The sequence below is a fragment of the Zootoca vivipara genome, chromosome 8, assembly GCF_963506605.1.
Source record: "Zootoca vivipara chromosome 8, rZooViv1.1, whole genome shotgun sequence".
In the NCBI taxonomy this organism is placed as follows: Eukaryota; Metazoa; Chordata; class Lepidosauria; order Squamata; family Lacertidae; genus Zootoca; species Zootoca vivipara.
The window spans coordinates 22,680,613-22,698,206 of NC_083283.1; the positions used below are offsets into that span (position 1 = coordinate 22,680,613).

Sequence of the window (17,594 nt, forward strand, 5' to 3'; positions counted from 1 at the left end):
AGCAGCAAGGCATAAAACCCAGGGCACTCCCTTCCTCTAATGCAGCCACCAACACTTTGGTTCTTGAGAAATAAGAAAAATTAGTCGAAACAAAATTTAAAAATTCCTTACAGCAGCACCTTAAAGACCAACTAAGTTTTTATTTTGGTATGAGCTTTCGTGTGCATGCACACTTCTTCAGATACACTTCATACTCATACCAAAATAAAAACTTAGTTGGTCTTTAAGGTGCTGCTGGAAGGATTTTTTTTTTTTGGTTGTTTCAACTACGTCAGACCAACACGGGTACCTACCTGTAACAAGAAAAATTAGGGCACTGACCACTCCCTGAGTAGCATCAAAAGAATCAACTGCCCTACTGAAGTCATTTCTGTGAGAGCTGCTGGAGAAGGGATGGAACCTGCTGGTAGTGATTGTTTTGATTGATGAAGCCGAGGAGTTGGGCAAAAGTATATATAGGAAGCCTCTAATTCAGTAGAAAATGCATTTATAATGATTGTGGGAGACAGGAGAAAGACTGGACTATGGAGTTTGGGGTGGCTCAGAATCTCAGGCGGGCTATGCTCCATTTCGGCCAACAGAGAAGGCTCCACTGCAAGGGATGTTAATGTAAATGGAAAGGAAATAAAGCAGCCCTGTTACTTCAGACCAAAGGTCTATCTAGTCCAGCATCCCATTTCCCAGAGGTACCTCCAAGAAGCCCCAAAGCATGGCATGCAATACTGTATAATAACCCTCCTGTATTATGTACCAGGTGACCTATTATTTACATTATGTTATCTCCATCTACACTTGCAAAAAAAAAACCCATCTAGCAAGCCTCAGGGCAAAGTGTGGATTTTAACTCAAGTTTCCTGCAACCAAACACAGCACTCTTTGCCATAATACCACAGTGTGTCTTGTTTATACAACAGCATTGGAAAACTAAGATACACTAAAGCATTCCCTGAACAGCTATCTTTTTGGAGAGGCCAGCAAACTTGAGCTGACCCAATAATGTATTAAAATGAAGTACTATAAAAAAATAATTTGGGGTTAAAGTTAGAAAATGCGATCTAACATTGTAGAACTGAACTGAAAATATATCCATTAAAACTCTAGAAATTGTATATGAAGCTTCCTACATTAACTGCAGAAATGTGTCCCGATATGTACACCTAACCCGGCAGGAATGTACACATGTCGGGGGGGGGGGGAGTTCCTGGAGAATGGGTTGATTTAACTGAAAACAAAACATACCTGTTACAGTTTTTGTTTTGACAGGGCTGCTGGCATATTCAGAGGCCTGATTTGATTGCTGTTTAGCCAAAGGCGTACTTCCAACTGATACCTCATCCTCTTTTTTCCTAGTCACTGGTGTCCCCAGAGAAACAGATCCAGACTGCTAGAAAAAGAAAGAAAAGTACAGTGACTTATTCAGAAACTATGAACAGTACATAAGAAAAGATACTTCATATCATAGAAAGGGCACTATAAGCAGTACTTCTATCACCATAAGTTCCTAGGAAATAGCTTTGACTTTATAACTAAAGAATATAGAATGCCAAAGCAAATTGTGAAAATGGAATGATGAAAAGCTTTAATGGTCACATTCTTGTATACAACTCCATTCTATTTGTTCTTCCTAACAATTACAGAAAACAAGCTTTTACTAAGTTTCCACTGAGAGAGCCCTAACATTACACATCATTGTAATAGTTACAGGTAAGTAGCCGTGTTGGTCTGACATAGTCGAAACAAAATGAAAAAATCCCTTCCAGCAGCACCTTGGAGACCAACATCTATCTGAAGAAGTGTGCATGCACACGAAAGCTCATACCAATGACAAACTTAGTTGGTCTCTAAAGTGCTGCTGGAAGGAATTTATTTTGTTTCGACATCATTGTAATGTTAGTCATTGTCAACAGTTTGGGTGGCCCTACAGTTGTTTTGGATGCCAGTCTAAGAATCTGTCCCAAAGCAAATCCTTCAGGATTATTATCCTCATATTGTAGAGCAGAGTTACAGCTATGGGAGTCAGAAACCTGGTTTGCACATAATGCTAAGACAAACCATGGCTTAGTGCAAATCTGCAAGCCTACAGGCTCCCAGGTAAACAGTGTTTATCCATGTGTTTATCTAATGCAGACATCCCCAAACTGCGGCCCTCCAGATGTTTTGGCCTACAACTCCCATGATCCCTAGCTAACAGGACCAGTGGTCGGGGAAGATGGGAATTGTAGTCCAAAACATCTGGAGGGCCGAAGTTTGGGGATGCCTGGTCTAATGCACTTGTACACCCATTCAAGATGGCAGCTATCTGAGCAAGTCCCAGTTTATCTTTCCCATACTTTCTTTTATGTGTCCTGAATCTTCCAGCATTCATATTCATTGGATGTTCTAACGTTATGAGAGAGGAAGAAAAACTTTACTAATAATCCCTAGCACAAAATCTTCCTTTTTCACAGCTGCCAAACACAGGATCAACATCTTCCTCAAGATACTCGCTATGATCCCAAGCTCTCATTCTTGGTCAGGTCAGTCACTGCCACTTCAAACCCAAATTAATATTATTATTTTTTGCACATCACTTTACACTTGTTTACATAGAATTGCATTTGCCATTTTACCACTCATTCTCTTAGTTTGGAGGAGTCATTTTAGAGCTTTTCACAATCTCTTTTTGTTTTAATGACCCTGAACAATTTAGCATCATCAGCAAACCTGGCCACCTCATGCTCACCCCTAACTCTAGATCATTTCTGAACAAATTAAAAAGCACAGTTCTGAATACCGATCCTTGGGGAACTCAACGCTGTACATCCCTCCCTTTGAAGAGATGTCAATTTATTCCTACTGTCTGCTTCCCACTGCTTAACCATTTCCTGATCCATAACAGTGTTAGGATCTCTTACTCGCAAGTAGGACCCTGGCAGAGACATATGCCTGAATGGCATGTCCTCTCCCTCCTGGTCGATTGTTTGGGAGCTTCAAAAGCATTCTTCAGCCCGAACATCACAGCGACTGATGTCAACTGATCCGCAGAGTTTGCACAATTGCGTAACAGAACTCAGTAGCACAGCATTTGGCCAATCTACATTTATTTACATAAAATACACTTGGAGCACTGCAACATGGCTCCCTCTCTCTCTAGCATCAGACAGCAAAGAGCATGAACAAAGGACAATAGTCCCACTTCAGGAAACACAGTAACACAAACATCCTGTCTTCGTCACTTCCCACTGTGGAATGAAAACATATACCATCATGTGATAGACAACAATCCCATGAATGCAAACAAGGGGAATGAATCTCCAACAAACAGTACCTCTCCTCTTGGGCAGTTATGCATGCAGCCAGTTCTTCATACTAAGACTAGAGGATTGCAGTGACACCTCAAGTCTAGCTCTTAATTCTATGATTGGATGCCAGTATAAAGAAGATAGGATTGCTACATGTCATTTTAATTCTGAGTTACAATTCTAAAAAAATAAAAATAAAATACAACTGTCGTCTTAAGAAAAAGTACGAAAGAAGGCCTTTCCCTCCTCTGTTCTCAACTACTGACCATACTGTTGCCAAGATGCTACTATGTCAAATATAAAAGAAAGCTGAAAACCTAGCAAAACAAAAGTCGGAGACAGTACAACTAGTTTGATGCAAAAACATGGCTTGAAAATATAGTCAGTTTGGTATAACAGTAGAGAAGGGTAAATATTGTACACTATGCTATTTGAAATGAGGGAGAAATAAAAATGATCACAGCCAGAGAAAGATGGAAAAGATTATGGCCATGTACTGGGTGCTGATCTGGACAATGAAACAGCTGTTTCATCTTTGCTCACTGCACTCAGGCTTGAAGCTGAAGCTGATGACACCCAATACAATTTTGCCAGCTTTTTGGCACTGCTGGCTGTAACTATAAAGTAAATGAAAGATCAATCTTAAACTGGGTGGAAAATGATCAAGATGTTGGGTTTTAGCCACAAACCAGCAAGGAAATTGCAGTTGGAAAAAATAGCAAATGACAACTGCACCACAGCTGGAGAACATGAGAAGGATTCTTATGCAAGTGATACAACATTGATTTGTTATCTCTGTCACTTCTGCACAGCCACCTTAACGTTAGAAGAAAACACTCACCAGTTAACTAGAAGAAGAAAACACTCACCAGTTAACAGAAAACTAAGCAACTGGAATGTATTTATGAGAATTAAAGATTTCAATTATTCAAATATAACTATGCTAATTATGTCAATTATCTCTAGAATTAAAGATTTCAATTATTCAAATATAACTATGCTAATTATGTCAATTATCTCTAGAAAACTGCTTAATAATGAGAAAATACAACAATCAGAATTGTTCTGCATTATATCTGCATTCCGATATACTTTACATTTAATTGATTCCAGAAATGTCTTACAAAATTAACAACATCTCAATTCACTGATATGATCAATAGGGTTTCATTTTAAATTTTAAGAAACTGTTTAAATTTTGTGACCTCTTTGGTTAGTTGCATCACATTAAACTGCCAGACAAACACCGAAAGCAGATCCTGATCTACTTCACAGGATCAAGTAAACTAGGTCAGGATCCATCTTTCGCATCAAGATGGCAGGCCGATCTGATTTCAAAACTTTTTTTTTTGTTTCTTAGAATCTGCTAGCAACACCAAGTACGATGCTGCTTGTGTCCTTTGAACAAATACCAACAGTTGCCTAGCAGTTGCTTCAGCGACAATTCAGTTTTGCAATACCGAGAAATAGTTGAGTCTTTTTAGTCCACCTACTTTTACATGTCTCTTTTCTGTAAAAGAAGAAAATTAGTAATTTTGCAACAAGACTATTGGATGTGAATAAAGCAAAATCAGGCGGAATAAATGACACTTACTTAAGGAATGACACATCCCATTTTGATGTGTCAGGCAAAATGCAAAGTACTGTCCCTACTCTGCCCCGTAGCCACCTCTGCCGTCTCCTCTGCCAACAGCACCAACCACAGAGAAGCGGCACCAGCGAGATCTTATGTGATCTCTCGCGCTCTGTGAGATCTTGCAATATTTTGGCAAGTTCTCTCTGGAAATCAGTGCTGATGCCAGTGCCACTTCTCCACCAGTGGTGGAGGCAGCAGGCTGGTGGTGGGACCCACATGGGTGTTGCCTGAGGCAGCTGCTTCACCCTACTTCATGGGTGGGCTGTCCCTGACTTAGTTCCATGCAGAAACTTTAGGATCAGCATTGAAATTTGGGGGGGGGGGTGACCCAAAGATACATAAAAAAAAAAATCTAAATCCACATTGAAACACAAACATATTAGACTGCTATTCTGGCAAGCCAATAACACAATGTGAAAAGGAGAGGAAGCATGCAACGGTTTTAGCATGCATCACACCACAAACTGTTTTTAAAATTCTCCAAGTTTGGAAAGTAGGTTCTGTGAGTTCAACAACAGGAGCTGTGAAGCAAAAGGAAAGGAAAAGCCAGAGGACACAGGAAGATCTGGCGTGTGCACTTTGGACTGACTCAGTCACAACATTCTGCTTCAATAAGCCACATGAGCTTTCTGAAAGAATGCATTATTTAAAAGAAGTGCTCAGTTATTTTTGGGGCTCTGAAAACATCTGGGCAATGGCACCGTGTATGAAGTATTAAAAATTTCAAATTCTCATCTCTGGAATGCTAAGGATGTATGACTAAAAAATAATAAATAATAATTTCACAGCTCAGAAAGGGTTGTGATGACGGATTTATGCTATTTTGTTCCCCAGAAAGGAGAGAATTGAATTAGCCTCCTGAACAATGCAGTGTGTTTTACTAGTGCATTATTTCTTTTTTGTATTTTTTTTATTATTCTTTCCATTTATAATGTACGGTATATAAAACAGAGGTAACAATTGCAGCAGGCAAAAATTAACAGATGAAAAACAAAGCCATAAAATATGCATGTAGAATGAATAGTTGCACATGAGTTAAAATAACAAAGACTGGTGCACTATTTCTGAAATCCAAAATGAACTAAAGCAATCAAAGAAGTGAGATTTCAGCTTACTTATTCAACATCATTATTGGAAACACTTTTCTACTGGAGGCTACTACAACTGAGCAAAATATAATGAATAGCTCCATATTTCAAAAACAGTTTTACTTACATAGAATAATACACTGTCACCTTTATTACATTACCATTTTGGAACTGGCATGACGGCAATAAAAGAGAGTCACACAACAATAAAAATAAAACCTTATACTTTTCAATATAAAGTCACAGCCATTTCCTGGTATACAAAGAAATGGATGTGTGCCAACTATCAAGCTGCAGTTACTGGTGCTACATTTTCTTCAAAGGCAATTTACGGGGGTTTTACATTAAAAATCTAGACTCAGCCACTATAATGGACATGATCTGAAGACACATGATACAGCCACTTTGTTAATGCTAAGCAGGACTGGTTTGGTCTATGCCTGAATGGGAGACCAAAAAGAAATCCTATTTATACTACTCTGAGTTCTATAGAAGGAAGATGGAATATAAATGGATGGGGGGAGAGAGAGAACATAATTGGGTGACACACCTAATTAATAGCAAAGTAAACAGCAATAAAGAAGTGGAAAAATATCCAATAGCATATTTATTATAAAAACAGCTTTTCACGTTTTCTGTTTTGATTCTGCATGTATCCTTTGTACAACATCCACTGGAGCACAAATTAGCATTTATTTTAGAACAAAATTGCATATTTTTACATTTTTATTTGGTGCCTCAAGTTGGAGCCAAGGGGCCAAGTCCACAATTATTACCAATTTCCACTGATAGAACAGTTGTATAGCACTGGAATTGTCTTAAGGGGAAGTAGGGCAAATTTCTGACACATTTTTGGCACAGATCCCTCTTCTATAGAGCTCACACCCTGGGTCTCACTCACATGTGTGGTTTATGATGTCTGAACCAATGTAACCATTGTTGGGCTCTCAGACAAGAGACTGAAACTATTACTAGTCATGCTTCGTTGACCGGAGTACCTAACATCTGAAGTGGGCCATAGTCCTTCAACACTATTGTCCAGATTATCTTCACGCAGAGTGGTTGAGTGTGTGCCAATTGCACACAGAGAAAAGTGGGACCTGAATGACCTTTTTGTGACATGAAACCTCCTCCTCCTCCTCTCTGGATGACCCTAAGACAACGCTTAATAAAGAACAGCAAGGGTGTTGTTGTTGAGAACCGTAGAATCACCAATAGTATGGAGATGATTTAGACTGTAACTGGTCCTCATATCAACAAATAAACCTTCCACGTCAATAAACTATTAACTCTCACTGTTCTCATTTCTTCGTGCAAAGTGTTATGGTAATTGCAAGTATATACCGGACGTTTTACTACACTGTATGCTGGATGAAGAGGAATCGCACATACAAAGGGACGTGAGTGGAGAACTCTGGTCTGCACCAAGGTAAGGAGTTGTATATGACTCTGCTTCTGACAGCAACACATCAGGCACAGACATTAGTAAATGAAAGCCTTTCTCTAACAGACATCTACACCTACCGGTAACGCTGCACAGCCATGCAGCCTCATTTCACTCATGATTCCCCTTCATGCAATGCACACGTGTCTTAATTTTGTGTCTAAATTGATCTCCACTAGAAAATTGTATTTCAAGGAAGGCTGACAAATATAGAACACTACAGTTATTTTTAATGCAGATATTGTCTTGATGTAGACCAGATGGTTAGAGGAGAACACATGTGGACATATGCTTTCCCCCCCTCTTTTGAACAGTCACAAGATTGTATAGAATGCACAATAATTACATGGCTTTTACCTAACCTTTTAATGCATCACTGTGGAAAATATCTAAAGCCACAGAGCAAGCATTACGGGGTATATTTTCAAAGCTGAGGAAGAGGCTTTGTATTTGTTGAAGTCAATGGGATTAATGCGGCCAAACCCATATGTTTTTTTTAAAAAAAACACTAACTAAAATGTAGCAAATAGTAGACTGACCTTCAAAGTGAGCTTTATCAAAGGTACTCAAGTTGACATTTCCCCTGAATGAATGTTAACTATTTTAAGCCCTAAATTTAAGTATTCAGCCATAGATCAGAGAAAATGCTACAGTAAACTATAACTATTTATTTATGCTAAAAAATGCACATGCTGAGAGAGCTGGTGTGGTGGCCAGAGTGTCACCGCAGGACTAGGAGGACCAAATTTCAAATCTCAACACAGCTATGAAGGCTATTTGGTGAATTAGGCCTGCTACCATCTCCTGGCCTTATTTGCCTCAAACAGTTGTTATGAGAGTAAAAAATGCATAGGGTAGAGACATGTACCACCTTGAGGAAACATGTGCCATATGTTAGTTAGTTAGTTAGTTAGTTAGTCAGTTAGTTAGTTAAAACAAAATAAAAAATTCCTTCCAGCAGCACCTTAGAGACCAACTAAGTTTGTCATTGGTATGAGCTTTCGTGTGCATGCACACTTCTTCAGATACCACAGATGTGAAACTGTGTGCTCTGCACATACACACACACACACACACACAGAGAGAGAGAGAGAGAGAGAGAGAGAGAGAGAGAGAGAGAGAGAGAGAGAGAGAGAGTAAAAGAAAAGGAAGAGTACTTCTAAAAAAAATATTAGTTGTTTGATTAAACAAGAATGTATCACATATCACTTTATTGATAGAAATAGTACTTAAAAATATATGTAATCCAAATTTCTTAAATTTCTTGTTACATCAATAGGATAGTGCAGATGAGAACTCCGGCTGCAGAGCCTATATGTAGTATAGGAACATGACTTACACACTTAAGCAATCTTGTCCCAGCAGACAAATTGGATTTGCTGTGGGCCTACAAGGCCTAAATATCTTGATTGTATCCCTGATTACTTTTTCTTTGATTTTCAGGTTAGCCTTTTTTCCTTCTTCTGAACCTGACCCCCTACCCCAATTCAAAATCAGGGGCAAGCTGGCTGGAGAGAAACTTGTTTTATTTGTTCCTTATGTACCCCTATTACGTTTATATCCATCCCACCTTTCTTCCTGGGAGCTCAAGGTGACATTCATGAGTCTTCTTTTCCCCATGCTATCCTCAAAGGAACCATGTGAGGTGGGTTAGCCTGAGAGACGGTGACTGGCCCTGTCACATGGTGAGTTTCATGGCTAATTTTAATCCTGGTCTCCTAGGTCCTACTCCACTTAAATATCCTTCCACCATATCCTGCATTTGGGGGCGAGGGGGGATGTAGAAGTGAATAAGCTAGAGAAGGAAAAAAATCTATCCACATAGGTTTGGAAAATTATGAAATCCCTTATTAACAGTCCTGTGTAGTACCTTTAAGATTAACCAATTCAGGAGGCAATCCTGTACATACTTACCAAGGAGTAATCCCCATAGAATTGAGTGGGGCTTACTTCTGAGTAATGTACAGCTTTATATTACTCAGAAATTGTGGCAGCAGAGACCCCCTTCTGAACCAAAGTAAGACACTTTTAGTTAGGTGCTTTTAGTCAAACTGCAATGCTTGAAGTATCCACAGTAATTTGCGGGGGGGGGGGGGAGGGAACCAGAACAACTTGGCCACCCACTGCCCATGCGTACATGACCTCCTCGCAGCCCCACTAAGTCTAGTGGGCACCAGCCACCCCATTAAATAAGTATATTAGACTTTGAAAGCATATTTCACACTGGGTCATTTCCTGTTTTGCAGCCCACAAGCACAACAACCATTCTGCTACTGGGAACATTGCTCTCAGCTCACAGTGCAACAGCCCAATCTATTGAGTGTTTTGTGCTTGTGACAGATGCTGCACAGCCACTAGGGCAGCAGTTATTATTGTTACATTCTGTGACGGTTAAGTTTGTGCAATGTCATCAACTCCCAAACCTTTCCCACTAACTTTATATTCCCCTTTTGTTAATGCATATACTGTTTAAAGATCAGGTGCGTCCCTAGGTGTTGTGGCATCAGCAGCACAGCTTAGACTCTGGACAGCCTGGGCGATAATCATAACTGGATGATATACTCGGAAAATTATGAACTTGATTTTCCATAAATTTAACTGAGCTTGTTATTTGCTTTTCCTTTTAAAAAAGAAAGAAATACTGTATTTTACCAGTGATCAATGAAGAAAGTCAGAAGGTATTATGCAGATTTATGCAGGCATTCATAAACTTTTTCATGGATCTTTACTATTTCTTTAAAATGCTGAATGTCCACACTGTTCACTATTCAAAATGGGGGGGGGGGGGGAAATGTTCAGATACATGCGGAAGCCAAATGCAGATATGGGAAAACATCCTCTTTTGCCCCTAAAGCACTAACCACATAGTTGCAACAGGAACTACATAGATCCATATTCAAATATGTAACAGCCGCTACGATTTGGCTTGTGCTTTCATTTGCAGTGGGAAAAGCACAAATATGACAGATGTTGCTATATTCTGAAGGCATTAGGCTCCTAACTAAAGTTACGTTTAAAGAATAATGTTCAGAACAATACAATGCCGTGTTCAACTTTTAGCTAGCCATTAAAGAAGCAGCTTAACAAATTAACATTTTGATTTAAAACTCATATTAATCCTATCTGCAAATATATAATTCAGATGTTGGTGAAGTGTAACTCCCATCTTCCCTGCCTTTTGGCCATTTTCTCTAGGGCTGATGGGAATTGGAGTCCAACAACATTTGGACAGCCACAGGTTAGCCTCTCCTGCTGCAGAGTATGCTACCTATAGTATATTATTACATACGGGTCAGAAAACGTAGTGTGGATATCAATGAATCACTAAGTGAGGTAAGGAATACACCCCCTGCACCCCCTAAACCTGTTGTGTGGGTTCCCCCAACTCTCTAGAGAAGATTTAGGGGGTGTGGGAGGTATGTGGGGAAAGTAGGGGGGGGAGTCCCATTGTGATGTGTGGACCTCATTCCTTACTTCCCAGGGCTCAGAGAACATACTTCACACAGTCAGAAAACTGGTTCTTTGTAGCTGCCCTTCAGTGGTGGCATGCTTACCCCCTAGAGGACAGCCAAAGAAATATCTGGCTATCTTCTTAAAAATAATGTAACTTTTTTCTTTTAATCTGGCCATAAATCATTAAAATGAAGTCAGTTTTCACATAAATTACTTGTTTAAAGATACATTTTTTACATTAGAGGGGATTTTGTCCTGTTGATTTTATTAGTTACATTTTCAATGATGTTGTCCTCAAAATGGGTAAACTAAAATAGATAGGAGATGATAGATAGATAGATAGATAGATTAGATGATAGATAGATAGATAGATAGATAGATAGATAGATAGATAGATAGATAGATAGATGATAGGTAGGTGATGGACAGAACCACACACTTATACAGTGAACATAAAACAGCTAACAAAACAGAAGACTCCTATTTTTAACAATAAGCACAAGTGTGCTTCTACTATTGAAGAACAGCAAGATACTTATAAGAGATGCAGGGTGATGGCATTCATTTCTTTCCCACTAATGTAGACAAGACATTCTACTTAAGTACACACAAAGAGAAGGCATTTCAGTATTTCTTACCTGCTGCATCGGCCTGCTGCTTCGCTTCTGAGGCTGGTACGTGAGCCAAGTATATAAAATCGGATCGATATTGACTGTTAAGCCCTGCATGCTGGCCAAAAGCACGGCTCCTACATAACAACAAAAATAACAAAGATGTACACATTACACACAAGGGGGGGAAATGTTTTTAAAAATCCCTCTCATCTCGGACAGACCGTGGGTAGTAATATCCCAAACACCTATACTCGTTATTTTCTACAGAACCCCATATATAACTCTGGGGGAGTTTACAATACAAAACAAACAGTATACAGTAAAAGTCAACATTAGAAGGAAGGTTGGGGAGTGGCAGCTGCAATGCAGGGTACTCTCTCATTACACAGTACTTTTTGGAGGGACCCATTCCATGGTTTTGAGTTCAAAAATTGCAATTATTTTCCATTGAGTAGCCACAGGCAGAATACACTTTGAAAACTGAATTACTGAGTTAGAGCATCAGGTGAGTTTATGTGCACACCAGCCACCACATTTTTCCATGTATAAGACTATTTTTTTCCTTTAAAAACCATGCTAAAATGTTGAGGTCGTCTTCTACATGGGTAGTGCATAGGGTAGACATTTGATTGGTTGCTGCCGCAGCTGTCAATTACTGTTGTGCATGTTATTGGTTGCTGCGTCAATGGGTGGTGTTGATTGGCTGACGCTCTGGCAGTTGGGCGGGCGATAGTTTCTGCCAGCGATGGGACGCAGATTTTGTGATGTGTGCAGGTGAGCAATTTTTGGCAATTCCCCCCCCCCAAAAAAGGTCGACAACTCTGTGCCATCTCCCCCAATTTTCTTAAATCTGAGTCCCTAAAAAATAGGGGGCATCTTATACATAGGAACGTCTTATAGATGGAAAAGTAAGGTACTTCCTATAATAATACTGAGCTGGCAAGTTTATTTTACAACAGCACTGGCCTCTCTCTCTCTCTCTCTCTCTCTGTGTGTGTGTGTGTGTGTGTGTGTGTGTGTGTGTGTGTGTGTACTTAGTGAGAGCCCTTATACATTGCCATGGGAATACTACGTCAAAAGATGAAAACATAAAAGACTTCTAGGTCATGGTTACATAGTATCTAATTCAATTAAAATACCAAAACTGAGGAGTTGATCTTGTTCTCCTAAAAGTTAGTAAAAGAAGAAGAAAATCTATCAGCTCTACTGGTATCAGGGTCTCATCATAAATTTGCAGAAGATTTTTAGAGACAGGTGTTGGACAAATGCCTTTTCTTTTTTAGAAATAATTATAGTAACTCAAATTTATTGAAATTCATTCCAAAATGTCTTAAGCATATTTAATTATTAATAAATCTTACATGGATTTCAATAGGCTTTTTTTTTGCAATAAACCAGTGTAGGATTGTAGTATGAGTGCAATGGCCCTTAATTAACTGCAGTTTCCAAACAAGTAGCAAGTCAGCCTTTGTTGTCAATTTTTTGGCCACTCTTGTATCTGGCAAATAATGGAATATACAGAGCTAAAGCCACTTGCCTCTGTGCAATGTATATTAACATAGAAGTAGCCATACATATGCCAGCTCAGAAACCTTCCACATTTTTCATTAAAGAGATATTGGAAACATTATTGCAACCACAAAATCCATAATGTGTTGAATAAGGCAGTAAATAAATATACATGTGAATAAAAAACCCATTTACTTAAAAAAAATTAAGACTTGAAAATATTTTTGCAAATGCTCTGGGGGTTTTTTCATACCGTATGAAGTGTCATATTCTTTCATGCTTACATGATCCAGTGGAGGAGGCTTCTAAGTAAACACTAAGCATCATAAAACAATTATCATACCGCTGTCCTTTGCAAGTAGACAGCTATTAAGAGAAACTAATTAGAGTTTAAATGATTCCCAAGCATTTAACATTCTTAAAGCTAAAATAGTAATGCATTTTTTTGTAATCTAATACTCAGTATAAATATTCAGTATGAAACTACATGGCATTTGTTTTCTACACGGCATAGCAAACTTCGCCATTCTACTAATGTGAAAGGTTTCTGTAGCTAAGAATATGATTCTGGCAAGCATATATTTTAGTAATGGAGGTGGCAGCAAGAGACTCCAGTAAACTAACAAGAAGCATTCTAAACAATCGTAGTCTATTAGTATTACACAAGTTGATATGGCTAATAAAACATATTCAGCTTCCAATATCCCTGGCATAGGCAAACTCGGCCCTCCACATGTTTTGGGACTACAACTCCCATCATCCTTGACCACTGGTCCTGTTAGCTAGGGATGATGGGAGTTGTCCCAAAATATCTGGAAGGCCGAGTTTGCCTATGCCTGTAATATCCAATGGAAAAACTAAGGTGGCTGTCTATGTAACGCAGAAGGGGTGTGGGTGGGTGCATGTTTGAGTGTGGTTTTAATGCACATGAGCCTATAAATAGCACAACTTATCCCATATGAATGTAAGCAAACAACATTCATTTTGTATACAAGACAATCTGGTACATAACAGATCTATAAATCACTAAAAGGAAATATCCAACTGTCTCTAATTTTAGTATAGCAGACAACATTTGGTGTTTTGATGCTACTGCATACTGCCAAAACACTGACATTCCACACATACTTTTCCAATTGGATCCTCCAGAGTACTGTGATAATTTTCAGTTATAGCTGAAGCAGAGGCTAAAGAGTCTCTTATACAGCATGAAAATTCAAACACACACACACACACACACACACACACACACACACACACAAGTTTTATCACATAAGAATCAAAATTCCATGAGGTTTTGCCATAGACTTCAATGGAATGTGCCTGCATTTCATTCTGAAACCATGAAATGCACCCCCACTCTCAGAAATCAACAATTCTCCTGTTAAGCATCTATGCATAATATAAGAAACTAAATTATTTTCTGCAGTAATAAAGTTTTCTGTGAAAAAAGAAATATAATTTTCCTGCTGTTCCCTAAAGACTACTTTCAAGGATGCCCTTGCCCTGGCATACCCAGTATGTCAAGATGGTGGAATAAGGCATTTTCACTGGTTGTACTCAAGCTTTGGAACTGCCCTACAAAGGTGCTCATCTTGTCTCCCTCTAATGTCCTTCAGATGGATTGTATAAACCTTCCTTTTGGGGCTTTAGCCCATGAGCAATAATAGCTTTCTCACTGAATTGCTTTTAACTTAGTGTAACAAGTTTGGTTAATTTGCCTTGAATGGCTGTTTGCACTTCTTATCTTTTTAGTTAAGTGTGCAGCTTTTAGTTTTTCATTATTCTAAAGTTATTTTAATTATTGTTAGCTGCCTTGCTAACAATTAACAATTAAGAAACGATTAACAATTAAGAAGAGACAAGAGTATAAATGCTTTAAATCAAGGGTGGTTAAAACCTTTTCAGCCCAATGACCACCTTCTCTCATGGGCTGCCTTCCACAAGCAGGCCAGACACAGTGGTAGGTGGAGCTTTTTTATATATAGGTTTTGTAAAGCCATGTTTTCAGTCCTCTGGAAAGAAAAGCAAGAGGCAGAGTAATGTAGATTATGTTTGCTCTAACTTACAGAAAATGTTCCATTAAAACCAACTCTTTGCTTGTTCCAGGTACTGTGCACCTTGACTGGCTAGGGGCCATTGTCTGCTGCTCCACTTCAGACATCAAAATGTCTTTGACAAGTCCTGGTGGTTTTAGACATATCATTCATGAAAGTGATCTAGAGAGTGTTGCTAGTTCAGTGAAATGCTCCTGGATTAAATGGGTTATCTAAACCCATTTCAGCCAGGCTTCAGTCTTGGTTGCAAAGCCGCTACTAGAGTAACACTGGGGGACGTCTGTGGGCCCCTGTTAGCATAAATCCTCTGCATGGCACAGATGCTGCATGTGGATGAATGTTTACTTTATGTGATTGCTGTAACTTTCCCACACAAGAGCTCAAGCTGTAACCTGATCTCCTGTCATGTGATGTTCTTTGTTCTCTTTCTACTTTCACTTTCTTCTGAACTGGAGAGTGATGGCTGAACACACACTCTCTGAATAAACGTAGATTAGCACCTACGATTGTTTGCTGTCTTCTTTACCGAAGCCAGTGGCAGTAGTAAGAATATTGGTGATTTACACCCCAATATTCCAACAGTGGTAGCAGAGGATGGTTGAGCTCTGGTTCCGATCTTCGGACCTCTGAAAAGCGTGAAAACAGGCACGTAAACAGGCCTAAATCTGCAGCAGCTGATCCTGAGGAATTTCGCCTGCTTGGGAGTCACCGGTTCCTGCGTTCCAGGGGAGGAAGTGCACGGATAGTCTGCGTTCCTTATCACGGGAACAGTGAGTAACCGGGACTGATTTATAGCGGCAATAAAACCTCTAAAGCAGCAGCTTAATTGCAAATGCCTGCCGAAAGCCTAATTTGCAGCTTCTTTGTACTTTGAAGTCAGAAGCTAGCAGCACGCTTACAGAAGCAAGATGGCTAAAGCCGGGGATTCAGATCAAACACCCAAGAGTTTGTGTCCTTTGTTAAATGACTCAAATTATGCAACGTGGAGTGTTAAAATGGAATGTGTTCTTATCCGGCAAGGACTTATTGAGTTGATTCAGAACGCACCGCCCGTTTTGCCAGGCCACAGGTGGTTGAATCGCAACGCACAGGCAAGGGCAACAATAGTTCTGCATTTGGACCCATCACAGCTGGTTCATATTCGGAACTTAGATAATGCTTATGATGTTTGGACTCATCTTCGGGACGAGCACCTTAGGTTGCGCGCCGGATCAACAATGTTATACTTTCAGAGATTAATTAATTTGCGTCTGAAGGAGGGAGGAGACCTGAGAGCCCATTTGCATCAGATGCGTCAACTACGCCAGGAGCTAGTTGACAGAAACGTCAATTTGGATGACGACATTTATTGCTTTACAGTGCTAAATAGCCTTCCCAAGTCCTATAATGCTATTGCAGCCCAGCTGGGGGCTCAAGACCCTCAGCAAATGACTGCAGCAGGAATTTATGCTTCATTGCTTAATGAGGAGGACAGGACCCGCGCACAGGCGGAGGCCAACGGGGAGCGCGTCTCACCCTCACCTGGTGCATCTGCAGAGACTGCACAAGCCCTTAAAACTGTGGTCAGATGCCAGTTATGCAATATTCCTGGGCACACAGCCAAGACATGCAGACGACCCCAGAAGGACTCAGGAAGTCAACAACAGGCTTCTGGGCCTAAGGGGCGAGGCAGCGGCGGTAGCGGCAGCAGCAGCAGCGGCAGCAGCAAGGGCCCTACTGCACGCAAAATGCTTGTAATGCTCACTCAGCTTGATGACCAAGACGACGACGGGTCTTATCTGATCATAGATTCGGGATCTTCGCACCATCTGGTCAACGACAAGAGACTGTTCCAGACTTTCGAGAAGCTGGACTCCATCGTGTCACAGGCAGATGGCAATTCCTTGAAATCCATTGGAAAAGGAACTATTTTTCTGAAATCTCTAAATTTGAGTATCAGTAATGTGTATCTTGTTCCAGAGTTGAAGCAAAACCTTTTCAGTGTTTCTCAAATTGATGAGAAGGGGTTTGAGCTGTGTTTTCACAGGGGCACCTGTGTGATTTCTAAAGATGGAGAAGTTCTTTTGACGGGACACAGAGACAAAGATAACCTTTTCAGATTATCTTATGATAAAAGTGATGCATGCTTTAATGTTGTTGATGATTGTTTGACAGGTCCAGAGGAGCCTAAGGTGGCAAAGAAGCAACCAAGCAAGAAAGGTCTAACACGTTGTTTCCAGATCGTTTCTGCTCATGTTTTTGGTCCTATGCCAGAGTCCCTTGGCAAGGCCAAATATTATCTTCTGATAACTGACCACTTCTCTAAGTATACGTGGTTTTATCCTCTGCAAAAGCCTCAGCAGGCTATTGTGAAATTTTCTGAATTTCATGCTAAGGTTGAATTGAAACATGGTTGTAAAATTGAATGTTTATTGACCAATGACATTCCTCTTTTTACTTCACAGGAGTTTCAAGCTTTTTTTGATGACAAAGGCATTCACCACAAGTTTGCCAAAACCCAGGCAGCTTGGGA

At 39.8% G+C, this 17,594-nt stretch overlaps 1 protein-coding gene across 7 annotated transcripts in view; it reads right to left on the minus strand.

Annotated features, from left to right (window-relative positions):
• The window catches only part of VPS13B (vacuolar protein sorting 13 homolog B), a 358,159-nt gene that overhangs the window by 201,265 nt on the left and 139,300 nt on the right, over nt 1-17,594 (minus strand). For all 7 annotated transcript variants that reach the window (XR_004693247.2, XM_035126123.2, XM_035126121.2 and 4 more), the window contains exons 20-21: nt 11,541-11,650; nt 1,240-1,384 (exon numbers count right to left, since the gene is read on the minus strand). Coding sequence is in view for 6 of the 7 variants with exons in the window: in XM_035126123.2 (XP_034982014.2) it covers nt 1,240-1,384; nt 11,541-11,650 (255 nt within the window). In the remaining variant the exon portion in view is untranslated. The remainder of the gene's footprint in view (nt 1-1,239; nt 1,385-11,540; nt 11,651-17,594) is intronic.